Source organism: Entelurus aequoreus, linkage group LG07, assembly GCF_033978785.1.
Source record: "Entelurus aequoreus isolate RoL-2023_Sb linkage group LG07, RoL_Eaeq_v1.1, whole genome shotgun sequence".
Classification (NCBI taxonomy): domain Eukaryota; kingdom Metazoa; phylum Chordata; class Actinopteri; order Syngnathiformes; family Syngnathidae; genus Entelurus; species Entelurus aequoreus.
The window spans coordinates 4366456-4383824 of NC_084737.1; the positions used below are offsets into that span (position 1 = coordinate 4366456).

Consider the following 17369-nt stretch of genomic DNA (forward strand, 5'->3'; position numbering starts at 1 on the left):
GGGAACCAACTGACTCATTTGGAAATGTTCCAAGCAATTAAGAGTTGTTTTGACATAGTCTTGATTAAAACAAGTGGTTTTAATATTGCTTTAGTCGACTCTGTCATGATCTGTGGTCTGGATCATGTTTTTGTTATTTTCGGTTAGTTTTAAGACTCCATTAGTTCCTGTTTTTGTGCACCCTTGTTTGTTTTAGTTTCCATTACGACTTATGATTCTCACCTGCCTCTTGCATTCGGGACACACCTGTCTCTAATCAAGAGACCACTATTATTTAAGCCTGTCTTTGCCAGTTAGTTGTCCTGGCGTCATTGCTTGTGTCATGCCATTGTTTGCTTCATGCCTTGCTAAGTTAGTTTTGTTTGTTCATGCCACAGTTAGCCAGTTTTTGCCCTGTCCATAGTGTATGCTAAGTGTTAGCTTTTGTTTCCTGCGCTAAGTTGTGCCTTCGCCTTGTGTACCTATTTGAGAGTCAAGATTAAATCATGTTCCTACCTTCAAGTCCTGTCCGGAATAGTCTGTTTGCATCCTGGGAGAACAAACCTCGCAGTAAGCTGCAAAACCCCCAGCTATGACAGACTCATTCAACTATCGAATTTGGTGCTTTAATAGGCATCAAGCGTACTACCATGTATCGACTCAAATACAATTCAACTGTGCCATATTTCAATAGCTTGGACGTCAAACTAACCAGCGGTTGACGTCAACAATCAGTCACGCAGCACTCGGGCGGACTCAGCCAAACTCCCTCAAAGTCATTTTGCAATTTTCAACACCAACAAAGCAAGTATGCTTGGTAGAAAACACTCAAATGTAAAGAAAGGCTCCAATTTTCCCAAATACACTAGCTTGACGCTAATTCACATCGGATTTGCCATAGACAGGCTACTATTAGAATTAGCAATTTTACATGGCGATTTAAGACCTCCAAGTTTGGTCATGAAAACTACAACTAAGATGAATGTTGCAATCAAACAAGTGGTGTGTAAAAGGTACAACACTTACAGTATAAACACTTTGTAGGGCGCAACAGCTTCCTGGAAAAACCTACTTCCTAGCTAGACGACATACCATAGACAGCCGTTGGATGTCTTGAAAGTGCAATGAGACTTTAAAGTGATAATAAAACAAAATATAATAACAGTTATCATCAATTCATTTTTTTTACGTTTCATTCAAAAATATATTTTCATTATCAAACAATACACACAAAAGTACCACCGATATTGTATCGGTTCAAATGTGAACAGTACCCATCTCTATACTATATATACACCTAAAGACTGTGTTATTATTAGTTATTAGCATCAAACTACTACTCGGATGATGTCTTCTAGGACAAAGCAAACATTATTGGCTGTCGTTTTGCTCTATTTCAAATGTTTATTTACATATAATATTCTGCCCTGACATTGAATTTAGAGGATATGTAAACAGCCCTTTAAATTACCAGTGAAAGAGTGCAAGTTGTTTATTGATACACACTGTAATACTAAGCACATCAAGGAAAGTGCATTAATATACATCAACCTTCGACAACGCAGTTTGGAATAAACTAAAAGAAAAGCAAGATAATTAAAAAGGTTGGCTTCATTTCTACTCACAGACAACAAGTCAACAAAGCAATATTGATGCCAAAGAATGCTTGTATGGGAAACACGGAATAAATGAATGAATGAATGCTTGTATGAGAAACACTGAATAAATGAATGAATGAATGCTTGTATGACAAACACGGAATAAATTGACATGAAAATGTTCAAAATGATGTTTTTATTCCCATCAATTGTGAAAGAACTTTCCATGACGCCAGCAGCTTACCTCCAATGTTGTGCAGCGTGATGACCACACCTGCCAGGATCTTGCCTGGCTGGCCAAAGGCTCTCATGCCCAGGTGCTCGTAGGCACGGATACCTGTTGGCAGAGGGCGAGAAATCTCAAGTAACGCTAATGTTTTTGCTCTTATTTACTCGATTCTTGGAAGACTTACCCACAAATCCAGCACTACGGAGCAGGAGATGGATGGAGTAACAGGACAGACACGCAATACATATCAGCAGAACCCTGGTAAATACATACAAATAAGACCCTGGTAAATACATATCAGCAGAACCCTGGTAAATACATACAAATAAGACCCTGGTAAATACATATCAGCAGAACCCTGGTAAATACATACAAATAAGACCCTGGTAATTACATATCAGCAGGACCCTGGTAAATACATAGAAATAAGACCCTGGTAAATACATATCAACAGGACCCTGGTAAATACATATCAACAGGACCCTGGTAAATACATGTCAACAGGATCCTGGTAAATACATAGAAATAAGACCCTGGTAAATACATAGAAATAAGATCCTGGTAAATACATACAAATAATACCCTGGTAAATACGTATAAACAAGACCCTGGTAAATACATATCAACAAGACCCTGGTAAATACATATCAGCAGGACCCTGGTAAATACGTAGAAATAAGACCCTGGTAAATACATATCAACAGGATCATGGTAAATACATATAAATATAGGACCCTGGTAAATACATAATACATGTCAAAAGAACCCTGGTAAATACATAGTACATACCAATAGGACCCTGTTAAATACATATTAAATATCAATAGTACTTTGTTAAATACATATGAAATATCAATAGGACCCTGGTAAATACATATTAAATATCAATAGGACCCTGGTAAATACATATTAAATATCAATAGGACCCTGTTAAATACATATTAAATATCAATAGGACCCTGGTAAATACATATTAAATATCAATAGGACCCTGGTAAATACATATTAAATATCAATAGGACCCTGGCAAATACATATTAAATATCAATAGTACCCTGGTAAATACATATTAAATATCAATAGGACCCTGGTAAATACATATTAAATATCAATAGGACCCTGGTAAATACATAATAAATATCAATAGGACCCTGGTAAATACATATTAAATATCAATAGGACCCTGGCAAATACATATTAAATATCAATAGTACCCTGGTAAATACATATTAAATATCAATAGGACCCTGGTAAATACATATTAAATATCAATAGGACCCTGGTAAATACATAATAAATATCAATAGGACCCTGGTAAATACATAATAAATATCAATAGGACCCTGGTAAATACATATTAAATATCAATAGGACCCTGGTAAATACATATTAAATATCAATAGTACCCTGGTAAATACATATTAAATATCAATAGGACCCTGGTAAATACATATTAAATATCAATAGGACCCTGGTAAATACATAATAGTGTTGAATACACACAAGTAATGCACTTAAGAGGGAGAAAGTCTGAGTAGTCCAGGTAAAGCAAATCCATTTTTATGGCTTTAAAAACTTTGGCGCATTAATCTGTCATTGGTACACAGCCTGAGGCTGAATATGCACTTCATGAATATGCACTTGATTACAATGAGTAGGCACTTGATTATAATGAGTATGCACGTGATTAGAATGAGTATGCACTTGATTATAATGAGTATGCACGTGATTAGACTGAGTATGTACTTGATTACAATGAGTATGCACTTGATTATGAGTATGCACTTGATTAGAATGAGTATGCACTTGATTATAGTGAGTATGCACTTGATTATAATGAGTATGCACTTGATTATAATGAGTATGTACTTGATTACAATGAGTATGCACTTGATTACAATGAGTATGCACTTGATTACAATGAGTATGCACTTGATTATAATGAGTATGCACGTGATTAGAATGAGTATGTACTTGATTACAATGAGTATGCACTTGATTACAATGAGTATTCACTTGATTATGAGTATGCACTTGATTAGAATGAGTATGCACTTGATTATAGTGAGTATGCACTTGATTAGAATGAGTATACACTTGATTAGAATGAGTATGTACTTGATTACAATGAGTATGCACTTGATTACAATGAGTATGCACTTGATTAGAATGAGTATGCACTTGATTATAGTGAGTATGCACTTGATTAGAATGAGTATGCACCTGATTATAGTGAGTATGCACTTGATTATAATGAGTATGCACTTGATTATAATGAGTATGCACTTGATTATGAGTATGCACTTGATTATAATGAGTATGCACTTGATGATAGACTCACAGGAAAAGCCTAAAGCTGAACATGCATTTCATGAGTATGCACTTGATTATAATGTGTACACTTGATGATAATGAGTATGCACTTGATTATAGACTCAAAGGAAAAGCACCATGAATATGCACTTAATGATAATGAGTGTGCACTTGATGATAATAAGTATGCACTTGATGATAGACTCACAGGAAAAGCACCATGAGTATGCACTTGATTATAATGAGTATGCACTTGATTATATTGAGTTTTCACTTGATGATAATGAGTATGCACTTGATGATAGACTCACAGAAAAAGCACCATGAGTATGCACTTGATTATAACGAGTATGCCTTGATGATAGACTCACAGGAAAAGCAGCATGAGTATGCACTTGATGATAATGAGTATGCACTTGAGTAGAGACTCACAGGAAAAGCAGCATGAGTATGCACTTGATGATAATGAGTATGCACTTGATGATAGAGTCACAGGAAAAGCAGCATGAGTATGCACTTAATTATAATGAGTATGCACTTGATTATATTGAGTTTGCACTTAATGATATTGAGTGTGCACTTGATGATAGACTCACAGGAAAAGCAGCATGAGTATGCACTTGATGATAATGAGTATGCACTTGATGATAGACTCACAGAAAAAGCACCATGAGTATGCACTTAATTATAATGGAGTATGCACTTGATTATATTGAGTTTGCACTTAATGATATTGAGTGTGCACTGATGATAGAGTCACAGGAAAGCAGCATGAGTATGCACTTGATGATAATGAGTATGCACTTGAGTAGAGAGTCACAGGAAAAGCAGCATGAGTATGCACTTGATGATAATGAGTATGCACTTGAGTAGAGAGTCACAGGAAAAGCAGCATGAGTATGCACTTGATGATAATGAGTATGCACTTGAGTAGAGAGTCACAGGAAAAGCAGCATGAGTATGCACTTGATGATAATGAGTATGCACTTGAGTAGAGAGTCACAGGAAAAGCAGCATGAGTATGCACTTGATGACAATGAGTATGCACTTGAGTAGAGACTCACAGGAAAAGCAGCATGCCTGTGTTGGACATGGCGTAGGAAAGTCCCAGAATGCCGCTGCCCATGATGGCGTTGCTCAGGTTAAAGACGGACATTCCAAAGGAAGTCTTGCCCTCAAACTGTGAAGATGAAAAATGACTTTAATTTCAAACTGTAAAAGTACAAAGTCACTTCATTACTGAAATAGCGTGCTACCTTCAATTGCTTCTGCTAACTCAAAGTGTTGGCATCTCAAATCAACATTTTCCATCGAAATGGATTTCATTTGTGCTTCGCCCTCTCAAAACCGCACAATTTGAACATGTAACGTGCTTTTATTTTGAAGAAAAACCCTTTTAGATGAGAAATATTGTACTAACACAAAAGAACAACTAGTGAAGTAATGTATTACAATGATACAGAATTGAGCTTGGAATGTGGACTGTTAGCGTATCTCCTTAGATGTGATTCTCTGTCCAACACACCAGCAGTAGCTTCTTCATATTTTCATGGATAAATGAGATAGTATCATAGCTGGACTCCTTCTGTTTCAGTATGGTGCCGACTAGCGGTGCTACACCCCAACTGCTCCACCAAGTTAGCTTTCTTGAATTCAATGACTATCATTGGCACTGTGCTTCTCCCTCTCAATGTTAGCTACTAGGAAGGATCGAGTTTTTGCTCGGATCTTACAAAGTTCACTGTGAAATTTGCCATGTCAGCTAGCGGCTTGTAAGCTAAAGCGTAACAAGAAGCTGATAAACAACTCATATCCTGGAAAACAAGGTACAAGTGTACGGCGTGTTGTATACAGTTAGCTGCTAGCCGACCCCAAAACAATTGTCTGGGTTTAGCGTAGGATCTGGGTGGATCGTACTCACGTCTGTAAACTGAGGGCTCTTTGGTGTTCTGCTTTTGTGTTCCAGAAACATTTGTTCCTCTTCTGGGACTCTGCAAGTGAAATATTGTACTTTTAATGTAAACAATACAAGATTGGTTGATAGTCTGGCAAATATGACCTACTCTGCGTCCGTCGCCACTGCAGCTCCAGTGTGTTGATTACCATTTGGTACTTTGTCCATTTCCATTTTCATGGACTCCTTTTACTTACAAGACAGTAAAATATCTGAAAAACACAAATACAAGACATTTTGACAATAAACTGATATTTAGTGCTTGTATTGAATCTGATGAATAAACAGTTTTTACCTACAGTTTTGGTTTAAAAAGGACGATACAAGCGTAAAGTCATATCAATGTCATATCGCGCTTATTGTCATCAAAATTATTATTATTATCATGGTATTGTTTTTTTTGCCTTTTTTACTACTTTATTGCAATGATTCCACAAAATGATTATTTTTTTAATGGAAATAAACAATTATTGTGATGTATACTGTATAAATACTGACATTCACAGTAACTATTGTGATGTGTATATATATATATATATATATATATATATATATATATATATATATATATATATATATATATATATATATATATATATATATATATATATATATATATATATATATATATATATATATATATATATATATATATATATACAGAGAGAGCGAGAGAGAGAGAGAACATCATGTTTTTATTAAACAATGATAATACAAAAACACTCCCATCTCTACACTCTTTTGCTACTACTATAGAGATGGCATGCTTATCATATATATATATACACACTATATTGTCAAATGTATGGTGTCCAGCCACCCAAATGATGAGAATCAAGTGTCCTAATCACTTGGCCTGGTGTATCAAATCAAGCACGTAGGCATGGAGACTGTTTCTACAAACATGTGTGAAAGAATGGGCCGCTTTCAGTGATTTCCAGCGTGGAACTGTCATAGGATGCCACCTGTGCAACAAATCCCGTCCTGAAATGTCCTCGCTCTTAAATATTCCAAAGTCAACTTTATTATAAGAAAAGTGAAGAGTTTGGGAACAACAGCAACTCAGCCACCAAGTGGTAGGCCAGGTAAAGTGACAGAGAGGTCAGCATAGTGCAAAGTGGTAGGCCAGGTAAAGTGACAGAGAGGTCAGCATAGTGCAAAGTGGTAGGCCAGGTAAAGTGACAGAGAGGTCAGCATAGTGCAAAGTGGTAGGCCAGGTAAAGTGACAGAGAGGTCAACATAGTGCAAAGTGGTAGGCCAGGTAAAGTGACAGAGAGGTCAACATAGTGCAAAGTGGTAGGCCAGGTAAAGTGACAGAGAGGTCAGCATAGTGCAAAGTGGTAGGCCAGGTAAAGTGACAGAGAGGTCAGCATAGTGCAAAGTGGTAGGCCAGGTAAAGTGCCAGAGAGGTCAGCATAGTGCAAAGTGGTAGGCCAGGTAAAGTGACAGAGAGGTCAGCATAGTGCAAAGTGGTAGGCCAGGTAAAGTGCCAGAGAGGTCAGCATAGTGCAAAGTGGTAGGCCAGGTAAAGTGACAGAGAGGTCAGCATAGTGCAAAGTGGTAGGCCAGGTAAAGTGCCAGAGAGGTCAGCATAGTGCAAAGACTTTCTGCACAGTTGGAGCTCCAAACTTCATGTCACCTTCCAATTAGCCCACGTACAGTACGCAGAGAGCTTCATGGAATGGGTTTCCATGGCCGGGCAGCTGCATCTAAGCCATACATCACCAAGTCCAATGCAAAGCGTGGGATGCAGTGGTGTAAAGGACATCACCACTGGACTCTAGAGCAGTGGAGACACCTTCTCTGGACTGATGAGTCACACTTTTACATCTGATGGAGCAGTCTGGCTTTGGAGGTTGCCAGGAGAACGCTACATTTCGGACTACATTGTGCCGAGTGTGAAATTTGGTGGAGGAGGAATTATGGTGTGGGGTTGTTTTCCAGGAGTTGGGCTTGGCTTCTTAGTTCCAGTGAAAGGAACTTTGAATGCTCCAGGATAGCAAAACATTTTGGACAATTCCATGGGATGGCACTTCAACTTCATATGTGAGTCAAGGCAGGTGGACAAATACTTTTGGCAATATACTATATATATATATGTGTATATATATATATTTATATACATTTATGTATGTCTGTGTGTATATATATATATATATATATATATATATATATATATATATATATATATATATATATATATATATATATATATACATACATATATATATATATATATATATATATATATATACATACATACATACATATATATATATATATATATATATATATATATATATATATATATATATATATATATATATATATATATATATATATATATATATATATATATATATATATATAATACCAAACTTATTAATAGTACCATGTTACTATTGAATGTGCTCAAAAAGTACTGGAATTAGTTAATTTTTTTAAATGAATAAATATACTTTAGATAGCGATTAGCACGCCAGCTGCTTCTCCAGGAAGTAAACAGTGTCTAATGTCTTGAACTGCAGCTCTTCTGTCCTGCCCAGCGATGGTGAAATGTTGGTAAACATGGCGTGTGAGTGGTGTAGTGATCAATGTGACCTAGACATGGCAGCAAACACAAGGTTGTGGTGCACGTCAGGTCATTTCTTTTCTCACGCACGCAAACTTTCTTCCTCAACTCTTTCTGCGCTGGAAAGAAGACAAATAAACATTTATAAGGATTGACTAGTAGAGGACAACAGAAAGAACGGACTAGCATATATTATTTTGTCAAAATACAAATGTCATTTCAACAAACCATGTGTCATTTAGAGAGCAGCCATATTGGATTACATCATATCAGGAAATGATGATAGAACAAAGTCAACATATGAAAATACATGTCCTATTTTGCACACTTACATTCAACTCCTCATATTGATGAGAGTATTCATAATAAATGTACCATAACACGTCATTATTTGTCACATTTATAATAACTCGGGCTTTCTGAAGCTTTTCACCCAAGGTCTAACTTTTCCACTACACAGGGGCCCGGGGCCCGCTCAAATATTACCACTGACTTAGTCATCATGCTGTTGATTTTAATGCTTCTCAATAATCACATGGATCCTACTTACAGTTTAAAAGGATGTCGAATGATATACAATCATGTATTCATCACAAAGATGATTATCAAGGCTTAGCTCAGGCTGATTACAAAAATACTGACCAAGTATACGGCAAAAGAAGGGATTTATATCAACTGAATATGAATACATTGGAACTGAAACAATAATAAATAACAATTATATATGTTTCTTAACTAAACTGTCAATAAAATGAAGTGCTAATGAAAATACAGATTCAACACCTAAATCATAATTTTTGCGCTTAAGAAACTTTAGCTCCAGACTGTTTGATATTGTCATTACTGCCACTAGTGGTGGAAAAGTGTATTACCACAGTCTTGATGCTAGGAGGAAAGTTAAGTCTGGGTTGGTCGTCACATATATTCATTTAGCATCGATGCTAGCAGGTAATTTAAATTGGGGTTGGTCGTCACATATATTCATTTAGCATCGATGCTAGCAGGGAATTTAAATTGGGGTTGGTTGTCTCATATATTCATTTAGCATCGATGCTAGCAGGGAATTTAAATTGGGGTTGGTTGTCTCATATATTCATTTAGCATCGATGCTAGCAGGGAATTTAAATTAGGGTTGGTCGTCTCATATATTCATTTAGTCTTGATGCTAGCAGGAAATTTAAATTGGGGTTGGTCGTCACATATATTCATTTAGCATCGATGCTAGCAGGAAATTTAAATTGGGGTTGGTCGTCACATATATTCATTTAGCATCGATGCTAGCAGGAAATTTAAATTGGGGTTGGTTGTCTCATATATTAATTTAGCATTGATGCTAGCAGGGAATTTAAATTGGGGTTGGTTGTCTCATATATTCATTTAGCATCGATGCTAGCAGGGAATTTAAATTGGGGTTGGTTGTCTCATATATTAATTTAGCATCGATGCTAGCAGGGAATTTAAATTGGGGTTGGTTGTCTCATATATTCATTTAGCATCGATGCTAGCAGGGAATTTAAATTGGGGTTGGTTGTCTCATATATTAATTTAGCATCGATGCTAGCAGGGAATTTAAATTGGGGTTGGTCGTCACATATATTCATTTAGCATCGATGCTAGCAGGGAATTTAAATTGGGGTTGGTCGTCACATATATTCATCTAGCATCGATGCTAGCAGGGAATTTAAATTGGGGTTGGTTGTCTCATATATTAATTTAGCATCGATGCTAGCAGGGAATTTAAATTGGGGTTGGTCGTCACATATATTCATTTAGCATCGATGCTAGCAGGGAATTTAAATTGGGGTTGGTTGTCTCATATATTAATTTAGCATCGATGCTAGCAGGGAATTTAAATTGGGGTTGGTCGTCACATATATTCATTTAGCATCGATGCTAGCAGGGAATTTAAATTGGGGTTGGTCGTCTCATATATTCATTTAGCATCGATGCTAGCAGGGAATTTAAATTGGGGTTGGTTGTCTCATATATTCATTTAGCATCAATGCTAGAAAAAAAAAAGTGAGTACAACTGAGTGCTGCTGTGAGAACCAGATATATTTTGGGGGCGCTCGCTAGCCAACTGGTTAAGAAACACTTACTTAAGGTAACGGTTCTCTTACTTGAGTACACATTTGAGCAAATCTACCCAAATGTGTTTGGACAAATCTTATTTATACTTAAATTACTTTTAGTGTTTTTTTTCAATTATTGAATTTTCACTCCGTGTTTTAACATCCCGTCTTGTTTTTAAGTCAATGACATCACTGTGCTAACGCTAGCTTTGTGTCGCTTGTGTTTGCGACACGGTTGGTTTGCCGGTTCCAATGTTGCCATTGCGCAATAAGAGACTGGAAGCTGGAGCCTATCCCAGCTGACTTTGGTCTGAGTACGCCCTGGGACTGTCCAGAGACAAACATTGGTGTTGGCGCTGAGGCAGACGTGCTAACCACACGCAGGATGAGGTTTTTTTTAGACGCACTCAGCAATCAAGCTGTGGTGAGGACAAACTTTTGTCTGTTTGGCTGTGGATATCACATGTGTGGATATCACATCTGTGGATATCACATCTGTGGATATCACATGTGTGGATATCACATCTGTGGATATCACATGTGTGGATATCACATCTGTGGATATCACATCTGTGGATATCACATGTGTGGATATCACATCTGTGGATATCACATGTGTGGATATCACATGTGTGGATATCACATCTGTGGATATGACATGTGTGGATATCACATGTGTGGATATCACATCTGTGGATATCACATGTGTGGATATCACATCTGTGGATATCACATGTGTGGATATCACATGTGTGGATATCACATGTGTGGATATCACATCTGTGGATATCACATGTGTGGATATCACATGTGTGGATATCACATGTGTGGATATCACATCTGTGGATATCACATCTGTGGATATAACATGTGTGGATATCACATGTGTGGATATCACATGTGTGGATATCACATCTGTGGATATCACATGTGTGGATATCACATGTGTGGATATCACATGTGTGGATATCACATCTGTGGATATCACATGTGTGGATATCACATCTGTGGATATGACATGTGTGGATATAACATGTGTGGATATGACATGTGTGGATATGACATGTGTGGATATGACAAGTGTGGATATGACAAGTGTGGATATGACATGTGTGGATATGACAAGTGTGGATATGACAAGTGTGGATATGACATATGTGGATATGACAAGTGTGGATATGACATGTGTGGATATGACAATTGTGGATATGACATGTGTGGTTATGACATGTGTGGATATGACATGTGTGGATATGAGAAGTGTGGATATGACATGTGTGGATATGACAAGTGTGGATATGACATGTGTGGATACGACATGTGTGGATATGACAAGTGTGGATATGACAAGTGTGGATATGACAAGTGTGGATATGACAAGTGTGGATATGACATGTGTGGATATGACATGTGTGGATATGACATGTGTGGATATGACAAGTGTGGATATGACATGTGTGGATATGACATGTGTGGATATGACATGTGTGGATATGACAAGTGTGGATATGACATGTGTGGATATGACATGTGTGGATATGACAAGTGTGGATATGACATGTGTGGATATGACAAGTGTGGATATGACAAGTGTGGATATGACAAGTGTGGATATGACATGTGTGGATATGACAAGTGTGGATATGACATGTGTGGATATGACAAGTGTGGATATGACATGTGTGGATATGACATGTGTGGATATGACAAGTGTGGATATGACATGTGTGGATATGACAAGTGTGGATATGACAAGTGTGGATATGACATGTGTGGATATGACATGTGTGGATATGACATGTGTGGATATGACAAGTGTGGATATGACATGTGTGGATATGACATGTGTGGATATGACATGTGTGGATATGACATGTGTGGATATGACATGTGTGGATATGACATGTGTGGATATGACATGTGTGGATATGACAAGTGTGGATATGACAAGTGTGGATATGACATGTGTGGATATGACATGTGTGGATATGACATGTGTGGATATGACATGTGTGGATATGACATGTGTGGATATGACAAGTGTGGATATGACAAGTGTGGATATGACATGTGTGGATATGACAAGTGTGGATATGACAAGTGTGGATATGACATATGTGGATATGACAAGTGTGGATTGTCACGTTTCAGTGCACAGTGTCCACACGTATCGGAGAATAAAGTAATACTCTTAATCTTTAGCCTAATGGCATATTTATTACAAGTAGCGGCTGAAAATGGCGCGTCTCACAAAAAAGAGCGTAATGACGTCACATCCTGTGTACGTACCGTAAACATATAGAACATACAGCACAACACAATAGGTACCGTAATGCAATGAGTAAGGGCGCAATCCAAACACAACATTTAACACCCCCACTCGCCATTAACTCAATTGGTTACCTTGAGAAAAAAAATTACAATGCACGAAAAGAAAATAGGGATCACATGTTGTCCCTTCCCCAATAAACAGAAAAACACACTGCACTTCTAAGTGCCAAACATGTCCTGTTTGAACCTTTTTAGCTTCATCTTGGTGGCTGGCTTTGTCAGAACATCGGCAATCATATTTTCAGTAGGACAGTACTCCAAAATCACTCTGCCACTTTTTATAGTTTCCCTTATGAAATGGTATTTGATATCTATGTGTTTACACCGTTGCCTGTTCACTGGGTTTTTGGCTAGTGCAATAGTGCCTTGATTATCTTCAAATACCTTTGTTTGTGTATAAGGGTATTTGTCAATGCCTCTGAGTAGCTGTCCTAGGTAGATACATTCTTGAATGGCTGATGCCAAAGACATGTACTCTGCCTCACATGTAGATAAAGCAACAGTAGCTTGTTTTCTTGTTTTCCATGAGATTAGAGAGCTACCTTCGCTTAGACTAGCACAATAACCTGATGTGCTTCTCCTGTCAGACACATCTGACGCCCAGTCAGCGTCACTGTACACTCTCAATCCCAGTTTTTCAGTTTTATTTCCTTTGAAACATAACTTGTTTTCTGCTGTACCTTTGAGGTATCTAAACACATGTTTTATTGTGTTCCAGTGTTCGACTGTTGGCTCAGCAAAGTATTGGGATAATTTACTGACCACAAAACTTATGTCTGGACGTGTGCATGTGGACAAGTAGATTAGGCTTCCAACAGCCTCCCTGAACCTTCTTTGATCTGTCATTTCGTCTGCATCACCTGTGTACTCTAGTTTTGGTTCACATGGAGTCTCTCTGGACTTGCAATTTTGCATTTCAAATCTCTCTAAGATTTTGTGAACATATCTCTCTTGAGACATTGTGACTTTACCATTTGTTTGGTCAAAATCTATTCCCAGAAAATGTTTCAATTTTCCTAGATCCTTCATTTTGAATCTTTCAGTGACCATAATTTTCACACTGTTGAGTACACCATTGTTTTTAGATGCTATGATGAGATCGTCTACCCATACAAGTAAAATCACTTTCTCATAATGCTCCTCTCGTGAGTACACACAATGATCAGCAGAATTTTGTACAAAACCATTCTCAGTTAGACATGTGTGCAACATTGCATTCCAATTTCTACCGGACTGTTTCAAACCATAGAGAGACTTGTGCAATTTACACACTAGCTTTTCACCTGTGACTGATTCTTTCTCATAGCCTTCTGGCTGTTCGATATAAATTTCGCAATCGATCGGGGCGTGAAGATAAGCAGTCTTTACATCAAGCTGGTGCAGCACTAGCTCCTCTTGTGCCGCCTTTTGCATGATCACCCTCACACTTGTCATGTCTGCTGTGGGTGAAAATGTCTCTTTGTAGTCAGTTCCCTTTTTCTGACTGTAGCCTTTCGCTACGAACCTCGCTTTGTATTTATCTGTTCCGTCAATGTCACTCTTGAGGGCATAGACCCATTTTCCCCCCACTGCCTGTTTGCCCGGTGGCAAATGGGTGAGGCTAAAGGTGTCGTTTTCCTCCAGTGACTTCACCTCATCATCCATAGCATTTTTCCACTGCCTTGATTTGTTTGACATTATCGCTTCCTTGTAGGTTTGAGGAATGTCACATACTGCTCTGTAGCAAGAGTCCACGCATGTTACAAATTTGTCCATTGTATCCTCAGTCTCAAACTCCTGTAAGTGAACCGGCCTCCTCCTGGTTCGCGATGGGTTCCTTCTGTTTACAGTGTCAGTGACTCTACCCGGCTGTGTGCGTTCAGTCTGTTCAGGTAAAGTCTCAGAAACACCCTGTAAACCTTGATCTGGTACATTTTCAACCTTGTCATCATCAACACAAATTTCTCTTTCATTAACCCTGGGTTGTACATCACCATACCCCATGTATGACTCACATGTTTGTGTTTCTTTTTCTGTTGCAGTTTTGGTTGTGAATTTTACCAATCTATGTTTCTGAACTTTCTCTTGTTCTGGGTAGTACACTAGGTAGGCTGGGCTGTTTTTATCGTAACCCACAAAAACACCCTGCTCACACCTAGAGTCTAGCTTGCCCTTGGCTTGTTGCTGGTAAGCATAGCACACTGATCCAAATTTTTGCATTTTGGAAATGTTTGGTTCTTTCCCTGCGAACAACTCGTATGGTGTTTTCTGTGTACGCCTAGAGTAGCATCTGTTCCGTACATAGGCCGCCGTCTGTACAGCGTAGTTCCACAGCTTATTTGGTAAGTTACTTTCTAGCAGTAAGCATCTGCCCATCTCATAAAGGGTTCTCCACCCTCTCTCAGCCGTGCCATTTTGGTGTGGTGAATAGGGTGCAGACGTTTCATGTCTAATCCTATTCCTTATTAACAGTGCCTGGAACTCTTTGCTTGTATACTCAGAACCATTATCTGATCTGATGCACCGAACCTCACCGTATGGTGCTACGTCAGCTAAAAACCGTTCTGTTGCGAGCACTGCATCACTTTTAGACCTTAGAAAGTACACCATCATGGTACCAGAATAGTCATCAGTAAATATTTGTGCATATTTGTGACCATCAATGCTAGGCGTTTGCATGGGACCGGCTAGGTCAGTGTGGACTAGTTCCAAGGGTTTCTTAGCCCTCCTGTCAGGCTCCTTGTTTCTCGTCTGGGTAAATTTTGCTTTTGTGCACACTTCACATAATTGTGCTGGTTTAGCCGCACTCCCTTTTATCTCCATGCCTCTCACTACACCTTGTAATTTTTGCACATCTTCATAATTACAATGGCCTAAAATTTCATGCCATGTTTGTACATCATGACACACTTTACATAGATCAATATCAGTTTGAACAGTAGGCAAGTAATACAGATTACCACTTTCGTGTATGTCAAACCTGCTACCGTCCCTTGTGACCATGCGATTGTCCCCTTTCTCGAAGGTGATCGTCGCTCCTCCATTTGTGGCACGCGCCACGGAAAATATGTCATGTGGATATGTGGGTATGTACAGAGCATCCCTCAGTTGTGCTCTGTGCTGTCGTCCAGCGCTGTCCTGCAGACAGATGGTCGCTGTTCCTCTTCTCTGTGCTATTCCACTGCATTTGGTTCCGTCTGCTAGCTCCACTGAATGAGAGTCAGGTTGAAACGTGTCATCGAAGCTTTTAAACTTTTCTATGTCATTCACAATATGTGATGTTGCTCCTCCGTCGACCATAATGCCTTTCATCTTCACGTTGCCTGGTGGTCTCTCATTCCTTGCGTCGTTTGCCTTGAAGAAATGGTCCTCTCGGTCGCTGTCTCGTTCCTCCACGACCTTTCTCGCGCCATCTCGTTCCCCCTTTTTCTTGCACAGCGACTCTTCGTGTGTATTACTTTTGCAGTATCCACACCATACTTTTCTGGAACACTTTCTTGCTTTGTGCCCCTTTATTCCACATCTGTAGCATGTCACGTTGGCATCTTCATCTTTTCTATTGCCAGCTTGTGCCCTTGGTGGACCTCTGCCCTGTTTTACATGGGTCTTCATCACATTGTCTGTAGATTCTGTCTTCTTCATTTTCTCGCTCTCTTCATAAACTCTTAGTCTCCTTTTAAAGTCTGCAAATGTAACTGTATCTTCATTTTGTGTTACATGGACTGCTAGGGGCTTGAAGGATTCTGGTAGCCCATTTATCACCATGGCTACATTTAGTCCGTCACTCATGGTTTCACCAGCGTCTTTTAGGGCCATGATAATGTTCTCTGCTCTTATAATGTAGTCTGTAACATTCTCACCTTCTCCCATGTGTAGCTTGGTGAGTGATGTGTACAGATTGATGATCCTCGGCTTACTTTTTCCGGAGTAGTGTTCTCTTAGTATTTTCAGGGCTTGTCTGCCATCATCTGCAGCCTCGTGTCTTATTAAGGATAAGCTTTTGTCATCAATGAGTCTGATCAGTTCAGCATAACAGTCAGTATTCTTCCTCCTATGTTCAGCTTGAGCTTCTTCATTGCCAGATGGCGCATTCAGGATCGCCTCTTTTAAAGGGAAACTTCGGTTTTTTTCAACCTGGGCCCTGTTTTCATAATTTTTTCTGTATATGTGAGTGCTGGATAAAACATTTTTTGAGGTCGCGCCAGTATTGAGCAGGGCAGGCAGCCTCCAGCCCAGCTAACGCTCGTACACAGGGCAACTGGCTCTCGTCAAAATTCGGCCTATAAACATGCATTTTTTTCACACTGACAGGCTCAGATAGTTACAATGAGTGTCCGACAAC

At 38.6% G+C, this 17369-nt stretch overlaps 1 protein-coding gene across 4 annotated transcripts in view; it reads right to left on the reverse strand.

Annotated features, from left to right (window-relative positions):
• The window catches only part of LOC133653298 (sodium-coupled neutral amino acid transporter 3-like), a 55580-nt gene that overhangs the window by 26714 nt on the left and 11497 nt on the right, over window positions 1–17369 (reverse strand). For all 4 annotated transcript variants that reach the window (XM_062052437.1, XM_062052438.1, XM_062052439.1 and 1 more), the window contains exons 2-6: window positions 6183–6285; window positions 6041–6110; window positions 5184–5299; window positions 1991–2064; window positions 1822–1914 (exon numbers count right to left, since the gene is read on the reverse strand). In XM_062052437.1, coding sequence (XP_061908421.1) covers window positions 1822–1914; window positions 1991–2064; window positions 5184–5299; window positions 6041–6110; window positions 6183–6253 — 424 coding nt within the window. In that variant the 5' untranslated portion in view covers window positions 6254–6285. The remainder of the gene's footprint in view (window positions 1–1821; window positions 1915–1990; window positions 2065–5183; window positions 5300–6040; window positions 6111–6182; window positions 6286–17369) is intronic.